The 10,677-nt window shown below is 39.3% G+C and overlaps 1 protein-coding gene across 1 annotated transcript; it reads right to left on the bottom strand.

Annotated features, from left to right (window-relative positions):
* Nucleotides 1–212: 212 nt before the first annotated feature.
* Nucleotides 213–7,339, bottom strand: LOC103697353 (protein ABC transporter 1, mitochondrial). The gene is made up of 8 exons (XM_008779194.4): nucleotides 6,570–7,339; nucleotides 5,837–6,062; nucleotides 5,313–5,465; nucleotides 4,917–5,075; nucleotides 4,411–4,570; nucleotides 3,076–3,185; nucleotides 1,117–1,233; nucleotides 213–793 (listed from the first exon to the last, which is right to left on the bottom strand). Exons 1-8 carry the CDS (start codon nucleotides 7,103–7,105, stop codon nucleotides 404–406), a joined length of 1,851 nt encoding a protein of 616 aa, XP_008777416.2. The 5' UTR covers nucleotides 7,106–7,339; the 3' UTR covers nucleotides 213–403.
* Nucleotides 7,340–10,677: the final 3,338 nt, after the last annotated feature.

The following is a 10,677-nucleotide window of genomic DNA, read 5'->3' as shown; positions in this document are numbered from 1 at the left end:
CTGCCCTAAATTAAAGTTTAGAATAAAAATGAAAAAGCCATGTAAGTTTAGAATTTTTACCATGATTAATCCAAATTTATTTTATTTTTTTGTTGCTCCAAAATTTTTATCCCTATCTAAGCGGATAGGAAAAGAGAAAGCACTCTAAAACAAAATTGGGGTGTTCTGTAAAAAAAAATGTATTTGTAAAAATATAATTAAAAAATAGGTAAGGTAGAATCAAGGTTTTCACCAATATTGCACTCCGAATGCACAAGCCTATACAAAGTATTTTGACTGAGTAGGCCATACACCAAGTTGATGCCAATATTGATGCCAAATCAAAAAATGGTCTCAGAAAAATTGATCTGCCCGCTGCAGCACAACATTATTGTATTGGTCAAGAATAAGACATCACTATAGATTACACTGAACTGGACAAAATCTCAGCACCATCGTCGCTGAATTGGTACCGTTGGTAAACTTGTAGCAACAATTCTCTGCATGGCACCACAGCACCGAGTTTGATGCAAGCCAAGAATGCACCGGAGAGTTTTCTGTGCAGACTGTAGGCCTCATCAGGTGGTGGAGTAAGCCTGTGCTTAAGCATCGTTGCTCCGAGGTTGGAGATGCTTTGAGCGATGTTGGTCAAACGGAAGTCATAGCCACCTGGTTTCGAGAAGGGTAGCCCCACAATAAAGCCAGCTTGGACATGAGCCTCTAACATAACCTCTGATTCCTCACCTGTAAGGAAGCCTAGCCTACGGGACATTTCTATCACGGCATCTCTATCATTATTTGCACAAGCCATTACCTGCTCACTCAAGGTAAATTAATTTTAGCACCAAGAGCCGAAGGAAAAAGTTTCTTTACAAGATACTACGTTTCCAACATGTTTTGGAAAAGTGAAAAGTTTCAATCCAAAACATGTTTTTTAGCATTATCTTTGATACATTTTACAATCTCTGATGTTATTGTAGTTTCAGATATCTCGTTATAGCTTGGAACCACAAAAAGCATTAAAAATTATAATTGCAGATAGATAAGGATTTAAAGTCCTGCATAAAGATTTAGTGAGGAAGTAGTCTCTTTGAAAACCTCAGAAAGGTGACTACATGAAAAATGCAGAGTGCATACCATTCGCAGGTAGTCATCTACAAAATGCTGTGGGTATTCACGAGCTGCCCCAAAGTCAATGAGATTAATCATTTTTGCAGTCTCATCATAAAGGAAGTTCCCCCAATTTGGATCCGTCTGAGAAAAAAATTAGGACATCATTACAGAGATGCACAGGATAAAGATGAACATAAGAGATTAACTAGGTAAACCAAAAAATTGAAAAACTAACTGAACTGATGCACAAAATCATACAAGCCAAATTCTGCAATCTTAGGATAGTTATTACAGCATCAGCACCCTTTCAAGTATGGAACTATCAATAACAACCAAATGTACATCACATAAAAGTATGATGCTCCAAAAATATGAAGAAAAAGAAAAGAAATTGTATATCAGATATCAGGTTGGGGCATCCATGATAAATTTTGTGCCATTATTTGGAAAGGAATAGCAAAACTCTTTTTGAGGAAGTGCAAAATAACTATTCAATGAGGACATCTTTCACTGATAACCCTAAGAAAGGGATAATAAGCTAAAACCTGATTCATTGGAATATCTTGCAAAACCACCACATGCACATGCATGCACAGACATTTGCATATGTTTCATGCATGTATCATGCATGTACGACCAAAACATTTGGACATAGTCTTAACAATTTAAGGTCCTGTTTGGGATTGCTGTTGGCAGTAGAGCTTTTAGAACTTTTAGAAGTTGAGCTTTTGAAAAATAGAGCTTTTTGAAGTAGAATTTTTATAAAAAGCTACTTGTTGTTTGGTAACCATATTTCTAAAGTATTGTGAAGCTTTAACATATGTTTGGTAATCAAAATGAGAAAGTGCTTTCGGTATGATAAAATGACAATAAAAGATATTGCATAGCATTGCATAGTGGAGTATAATATAATATAATATTATATATTATTACGTATTTAAACATTATTATTTTGTATAATATTATTATAATATAGTATAATATAATATTGAATACTATAGCATAATAATATAACATAATATGATATGATATGATATGATAATGTATTATTAATAGTACAATATTACTACAATATAATATAATGTAATGTACTATTATTAGAACATGACATAATATAATATAATATTATATAGTAATATTGTATATAATATAACAATATAATATAACAAATTAGAATCTAATTTAATAATAGATTATAATATAATAGATTATATTATATTATAGTGTAATAATATCATATTATTATTAAATATGATTATATTAGATTGCATTATTATAATATAATAGTTTATATTATATTATATTATATTTTATATATAATATAACATTATTATAATATAATCATATAATATAATATAATATATTATCTTGTTATATTATTAATAGTATATTATAATATTATATTATATTATCATAATATAATTATTATTGTTATAATAATATAATATTATGATTGTAGTAATATGTTATATTATGGTTATGTTATAATTATTTATTACTACAATAATAAAATATATTATTATATTATGATGTAATAAGAAAATATAATGTATTATAATATTTTATTAATTTATTATTATATTATATTATATTTATAGTATAATAATATATTATGATATGATATGATATAATATAAGATATAATCATGAGATTTGTTGGTGGGCTTTTTGGTCATCAAAATTTTTTTATTAAAATCAAAACAGCTTTCCAATATTGGCCAAAAAGCACTTTTGGGAAAAAGCTCCAAAATAGAGCTTTTCCCCAATAGATGTTTTCAGCTATCCAATAAAGTTAAAACAACTTTCTGATTTTTTTACTAAATACTACTATACCATCTAAAAGTGCTTTTAAAGGGCCAAAAAGCGCTTTCTAGCTTACCAAAAGCTTTGCCAAACAAGGTCTAAGTCTCAGAAGAACACACTAGGGGATTGAAGCTTTTATTTGATTTCAAGGACATAAGTATATAATAGGGCGAGATCATGCCTGCATGAAGCGGAAAACAAATAACTCCTTCAGAGTCAGCTCAAGCAATTTTTTCCCAACATAGTTACGAGTTTCCTGACTTAGTAGTGCCACCTTATCAATTGGAATTCCTGAGCATAGTAAAACAGGAAGTCAAAAAAACTGGTTAGCATGAAAAACTGCATTGTCTATCAAAACTTTTGACCTTTATCCATAATGAAAATGCTGCACAAGCATATAATGATTTTTCTTATTAATTATTAACATAAAAAAATAAATAAATAAAACTTTGAGAGGAATATGACTTGTCTTTTCACAAAGAGAAAAGTTCAATTAAGGAACTACTCCAGTCTAGACAAGCAACCTGTCATGACTACCAAAATTTCAGCATCGAGAAAGCCTACAAAGCTTTTCCAAGGAATATACATCTTCAGCAAGACAAGTACACTTCAAACTCAAAGAAATGCAATTCTCAGTTTTCATTTGAGAACTCAACCATTACATATGTCCAACAATGAAATAACCAAAATGTTTGAAGAAAGATCCAAATGCTTGGTCAGAATAATACTAATAAATGGGATAAGGAGCATAGTTTTAGCATGCGGGGGAAGTGATACAAAATTAATATGCTTCACGGGATGGTTAACAAAGACTCAAAATAGTCTGTCACTCAATTTAATCTTCCAAATTACCCATGCATTTTAATGCCTCTTAGATCCAATTTCCAAAATGCAGAGTGCAGATATACAGAAATTGAGATTAAATTCCCAAATGGAAAATATAGAGAGCAATAGTTTCTGAGAAGGGGAGCCTAACAACGTGTGCAAATAACAAGGATTTATCTAGTATGAAATCAAACTCTTGCCATACATTTTTAAAGTATTCAATATTACTAGCTTCATATACGCTTCCATGCTTCAGTTAGCACTAGTGATTTTATATTATTTAATAAAACATTGCAAGAATCAGCTTAATCTGGGTTTATCTTTCCAAGTGCAATCACAAGCAGTTGTTAGGAAAACAAACAAACAAACTCACAAATCCATGACCCCCCATTGAAGCAATTGGTGCCTTAAAATCTCAAGAAAATGAATTAAAGCAAGAAGAAGCAATAATAGTACACTTCATCATAAATGTAATCAATACAGTAAAGAAGTCAATAGAATACTTATGTAATACTTTTAGAAACCTATCCTATAAATGATAGAGACAATGAACATTATCTTTCATATTACAGCCAAGCATACCTCGGGCTCAGGATACACTAGAATACACTAGCAAACTGGGATAAGATCAAGATTCCAAAACTTTCAGTTATTTAGAAAAGAAGAGTGATACAGAGCAGATGTCTATTACCTGTTACAAGCTCTGTTGTTAAAACTCTTCTGCTTGAAATCTCATCAAAGACCATAGGAACATAGAATCCTTCTGAACCAGACAGTAGCCCATGGAATCGTTTTTGATTTGTGGCTTCCAACACATAATCACATTCTCGAGATAGTTCCTCTTTTGCCACCTGTAAAAAGTTCAACATTACCCATGATTATTTTTATAATTTAACACAAAAGTTTGTTTCTTTCCTTCTTTAGAATTATGTCTTGAGGCATTGAGATCTACAAAGATTGATATTTGGGTTTTAAAATTGGAAATGAAAGAAATCTGAGACTATTTGCAGAATCGAAGTAAATAATGTGTTTGAACAATAGTACAAGAGTGTTCATGGTTGCTAAATACTTGGAAGGGCAGCATAAATTTTATTGTTGAATGTTTAGATGGTTGAAAAGCAATCAGTCAAATTCAGAATAATTAAAAATTTTATAGGGAATCAACATCAAAAATGCTATCACAATGAATCAATTTACCTTCATAGCTTTATCAAGAAAAAGCCCTTTTGGGATGAGATTTGTATAATCTAGAAGCCGCCTAACATTCTCAATATCGCTTTCAATGCTATCTGCAACACCAGGATACTGTATTTTCATAGCAACCTCCAAACCATCCTTCATAACAGCCCGGTGAACCTGAAAGGAAGAAGGTAAATCAGCCTTTCAAAATCAAAGTAAACATAAATCAACTGAACCAAATTCAGTTAAAATTAGATTAAACAGATTGGAAATTGGAGATGTAATTACTAAGCCTTTTAAGAATTGCTTTCTTTGATCTTGTGACATGGCAAAAGGAATGAATAACTTCGAGAGAAGAAGAAAGATAAGTATAAGCTACATAGTTAACATTAGATGGCTTGGGAATGAAATGACCTGTCCAATACTAGCAGCAGCCAATGGCTCATAATCAAAGCTCCTAAGTTTAGATGACCAATCAGGACCCAGTTCAGCATCCAAGACATCATTGAGCTGGCTCCTTGGCATCACATCAGCGCCTTGACGAACTATTTCTAAAGCTGCCAAAATCTGCATCAGAAAAAAAAAAGAAGAAAAAAGATGCCATAAAAGCACTTATGATAAACTTAACGCAGTATACATAATTCCATGCATTAATGGACAATGGTGACAGCTTTTGGCTAGATATAGAGAGTTTCCTCACAGTTCTTGTTCCAATAATATTGTTATACTTGAAGAAGAATCTGAAGTATCAATTTTGTTATATCATCAAATCCATTATACCAAACCATAGACACATGCAAGAAGATTCAATACGCTGTTTAGTTTCCAAAGAATATGGTCCACAAGAAATCAACTCAAGTAAATTATTTAGCTTGTATCAACAACAAAAATGCATAGCAGTATAGCACTAAACTAAAAGCCCGAGAAACGAATAATACCGGTGCTGGCACAAGGGTCTCATCCTGGATGCTCAACATCTGGCCCAATTTCAGAGCAGCCCCCCGCATTCTACACAGTGCAAGCGCCAAACGTTCTGCATTTTGCTCCGATAAGAATGGTGAAAGGACAGGCTGCTTCTCATCTGATTTCGGCGTACCAAAGACGATCCTCTTTGCTGATTCTTGGATTGTACCCCATGCAAGCCCAGCTCCCAGACCAGCAAACCTTCAGAATTACGAAAAAAGAGATACATCTGAGCTCATGACATCCAATAATGAAGATTATATTTTTTACCAAACTTAATACACAATGAAGTGAAATATCGTTCCTGATGATGATTTATCCCCTGGAATGTCCAAGTTCCAAGCACAGAATAAATAGGATTCACATTTTAAAAAGAAATGGGTCCTTGAGCAGTGTCAAAAGAACATTTATACAAACGAATTATATTATCAGCGGGACTACCTGAAACTGTAAATCTCACGTTCAGTGGAGATTTACCCAGGAGAATCTGCAAAACCAGCGAAGAGCAAAACTCACTAATGCTATCAAAAGGAAGCAATTTGCCAATCAAAATTAGTCTTTTTGAAGGCTCTAGAAGTTGTCTTCATCTAGAAAACATCATCGATTTCGTCTTGTAATGGGAATTTGAATCAAGGTTTAACGTTACAGAAGAAAGTATAAGAATAGCTAATTGGTTACCATATGGATGGAGGGAATGGCTTGACTCACCCAAAAGCTCTGCTAAAAGGGGTCGATGGGACTCTTCTCTCCCGCGGCCGTCTCCTCTTCAATGGAGCAACTGCTACATTATTTTCACCACCATCACCATCGTTTCTTCCCCTCGAAGTGTCCAAAATTTGATCTTTCTGCTCACAAGTTCCGTCCAAATCCCTCAATTCGCCGCCAACCTTGGCATCCTTGGAATCCTCCAAGGTGACAACTTTCTCTTCGATCCCCACCGCCGAAGCCTCCCTGGAACCGTCCTGCTGAGGCTCGGATCTCGCGCCGGCCTTCTCGGAAACTTGGTCGGAGAAGTAAACAATGGACTCCTTGGTCCGAGGGGCAGAAACCCGATGGGGCCTCCCTCTGGTGAGCCCGGCGATATCGGTGCCGGAGACCACGGCGCTCTTGAGGGTTCTGGAGATTAGGGTTTCGAGGTCGCCGGCGCGGGCGGCCTCGAGGGCTGGGGACCGGCGGGCGGCCTCGAGGGCCACGAGGGAGACGCCGCGGAGGAGGCGCCGGAGGTCCTGGAGCGGCGGTGCCATGGGCGGGGGAGGGGATGCTTCTTAGCAACGGGCGCTCTCGCGCGCTAACGTGCGCTTGCCGAGGCGGAGGTGCGCCTATATGCGCGCCGCCGCTGGGAGAGGAGAAGAAAAGAAGCGTGGCGGTGTCACGTGGAAGCTCTTCGCCCGCGTTGCATGTTACGCTCGGATCAAGCCTGAGAACTTTTCTCAGCCCCCCGCCTGGGGCAAACTCCCACCCATCGTACAGTTGCAATGTTGGAAAAAAAATCTATAGAATCCTAATAATATTTTTAATATACTCCCACCAACATTGTAGCTATTCGGCAGAGTTTGGAATTGTCGTTGCTATTTTAAAACGAGCTGGTTTGATGGGTCCATAGCAGACCGGAGGAATGGCGGGCTAGATCTCTATTTATGATGAATAAATTGACGCTGATCAGATCTATATTTGGTTCCATGCCCATCAATCTCATGGCAAACACGGTGGTGCTAAGGACAGTGCTATTGAAGATTGAACGGCTACTCAGGGCTTTTTTATGAGCTCACATAGTGGTGGTCAGGAGGTACATCTAGTAGCATGGGAGAGCATCTGCCTCCCATTTAATGAAGGTGGCCTTGGGGTTCTGTTTCTCTTGGAGAGATAGGAGGTGCTCATTGCCCGGCATGCAGTTTGATTCCTTTTGGAGCCACAGGGGTTCTGGAGCCGGACCATGGTAGCTCGCTATAGGCGAGAGGGCCCTGAGGCACTAGCACGCGGGCAGAGATGTTTCTTTCTATTGCGAGGGATTGCGAAGTACCTGCCTACTGCGTTGATGCACACTAGATGGTTGATAGGTGATGGGCGTAGTATTGATGTGGCTGAGGACCTGTGGGTAGATGCCCTCCTCTTGCAGCATTGGCTGACTTTGGTTAGTGTTGAGGCAGCGGAGGACCTGTGGGTCTGTTATCTCCTTAGCCCCGGGGGTGCTGCTTGGGACGAGTCTAGGCTGGTCCAGTTTTTGGGGAGCATCTGGCTGAGAGGGTCTGTTCCCTCCCGTTACCTAGGTGTGCAGGTCCGGACGTGTGGGTCTGGAGCACCTCTACTAGGACCAGCGTCAGGATGGGCGACCTCTCCTGCATTCTCTGGCAGCAGTACGAGCTTGGGCCAGACTGCGCTTGAATCTGGCGCTTGGGACTCCACCCGAGGATAGCACTATTCCTCTGAAAGGTGGTCGAGGACTGAGGATTTCCCTAGTATGTGGGGACTATGGTGTGGACGAGACGGTGGACCATGCCTTATTTCAGTGCACGTGGGCTAGGGCGACTTGGCGACTGGCAGGGATCCCGCGGGAGGTTCGGGGCCGGAGAGACCAGTTCTTACAGGCCATGCGTCGATGTTCGAAGTCCCCATTGTTTCGCTAGGAGGCGGCTCGAGCGATTTGCACGTCTTACCAGATCTGGTTGGCTAGGAATGCGCGAACCTTTGGCAAGCGCATTGCGTCCCCAAGATTTGTGGTGGAGAGTGCTCGTGTGCAGGCAGCGGAGCTCAGTCACATCATACCTGATGTAGGGACCTTGACAGCTCGGGACATCTGGGGTTTCCATTTTGCTTCGGCAGTATCCCATACGGTGTTTTTCACCTAGGAGCCCTTACCTCCGAGTTTCCTCAAGGTCAATTTCGATGGGTCTGTATTGGACGGAGGTTCGAGGGGTGGCACGGGTTTTGTTATTCGGGACCCATCTGCTAGGGTCGTAGCTACAGGGGCCAGTCAACTTTTTGATATATCGGTTCCAGGTGCGAAACTGAGGGCCGCATGGGCGGGTCTTCGTCACACTCGGTGTGTGTTACGGGCCAGTTCCATTGTCCTGAAAGGAGACTCGGCCACGGTCATCAGTTGGATCCGGGGGAGCCCTAGAGGTAATGGTTGTGTCCACCCATTATTCTGAGATATCTAGGCAATAGTGAGGGATGGAGGGGCCTTGTAGGCCAAGCATGTTTTTCATGAAGCTAACAGGGCTGCGGACTGGATGACTGCTTATATAACCAGTCACTCCGGTAGTACCCTAAGGGCTGGAGATGGAGAGTTGCTCCTGGCACTCAGAAGTATTTTGTTTTTTGATTTTATTGGATGCATCCGTACTCGTCATGTATGATCCACCCGCTTTAGCAAAAAAAAAGAGAGTAAAATTTTTAAAAATAAAATTATATAAAAAATATTTGCTATTTTATAACTATATTATTAAAATATTATAAAGCTTTAACATATATTTGATAACTAAATTAAAAAAGTACTTTTCGTATAATAAAATAATAATAAAAAATATCGCATAGTATTATGTAGCGAAGTATAATATAATATTATATTACATATTATCACATATTAAATTATTATTATTTTGTATAATATTGCTATAATTTAGTATAATATGATATTGAAATACTATAGCATCATAATATAACACAATATGATATAATATGATACAATAATATATTATTAATAGTACAATATTACTACAATATAGTATAATATAATATTTTTATAATTATGATATAATATATAATATAATATTATATGTAATATTGTAATATAATATAACAATATAATATAATATAATGGATTAGAATCTAATCTAATAATAGATTATATTATATTATAGTATAATATAATACATTATTAAATATTATTATATTAGATTGTATTATTGTAATATAATTATATTATATTATATGTTTCTATTATAATAATATAATATTATTGTTACGGGGGAACTTAGCCACCATGCCCCACGTGACCGGCACGCGCGCCCAGGAAGACTACGGCTGCCCCTTGATCCAGCAATCCGACCTCGGGTCGGATATCTTCGGCTCCGCAGCCCGACCCCGAGTCGGCTGCCCCTTGGTCCAGCAATCCGACCTCGGGTCGGATATCTTCGGCTCCGCAGCCCGACCCCGGGTCGGCTGCCCCTTGATCCAGCAATCCGACCTCGGGTCGGATATCTTCGGCTCCGCAGCCCGACTCCGAGTCGGGTGCCCCTTGATCCAGCAATCCGACCTCGGGTCGGATATCTTCGGCTCCGCAGCCCGACCCCGAGTCGGGTGCCCCTTGATCCAGCAATCCGACCCCAAGTCGGCAATCTCTTGACAACAACAGACTGTTCCCCTGAGGCACGCCCCCCCTGCTCCACTACTCCCTGCAACGGCCGTATCCGGCGCTGCCCCACGATCCCCTGTAACAGCCGTACAAAGCGGAGCTCCACTACGCCCTGCCATGGCCGTACCCAGCGCTGCCCCACGACGCCCTGTAACGACCATGTCAGTGGCAACCCCATCGTGCCACACGATGACCAATCCCCAGAAAAACCCCCCAGCCTGATATATATGCGGCTGGGGGGAAGGGGAGGGTAAGCAAGATTTTCCAGAGTATCATCTTACCTGCTACCTCTCCTTCTCCTTCGATCTCCCCTAACTTGATCGTCGGAGGGCCCCCACTACCCCGGTGGTGGTGCGAGGCTTGCTTGCAGGTTTCCCGGCAGAAGGTGGAGCGCAACCGAAGTAATTCCAAGGGAACCCCGTTCACACCGCTGTGCCAATCGTTCTCGGTTTGGACCCCCCG

The sequence above is a fragment of the Phoenix dactylifera genome, unplaced genomic scaffold (assembly GCF_009389715.1).
Source record: "Phoenix dactylifera cultivar Barhee BC4 unplaced genomic scaffold, palm_55x_up_171113_PBpolish2nd_filt_p 000783F, whole genome shotgun sequence".
NCBI lineage: Eukaryota > Viridiplantae > Streptophyta > Magnoliopsida > Arecales > Arecaceae > Phoenix > Phoenix dactylifera.
The sequence above is the reverse complement of the archived record's forward strand: the minus strand, read 5'-3'. Positions and strand labels throughout refer to the sequence as shown.

Bases quoted from the DNA above. Each gene is read 5' to 3' on its own strand.
- LOC103697353 (XM_008779194.4), bottom strand. From the start codon at position 7,105: ATGGCACCGCCGCTCCAGGACCTCCGGCGCCTCCTCCGCGGCGTCTCC. The intron at 1,234-3,075 runs GCATGATCTCGC...TTTTTTTCTCAG, and splicing joins TTGTTTTCCGCTTCATGCAG to ACGGATCCAAATTGGGGGAA. The intron at 794-1,116 runs GTATGCACTCTG...TTGAGTGAGCAG, and splicing joins TAGATGACTACCTGCGAATG to GTAATGGCTTGTGCAAATAA.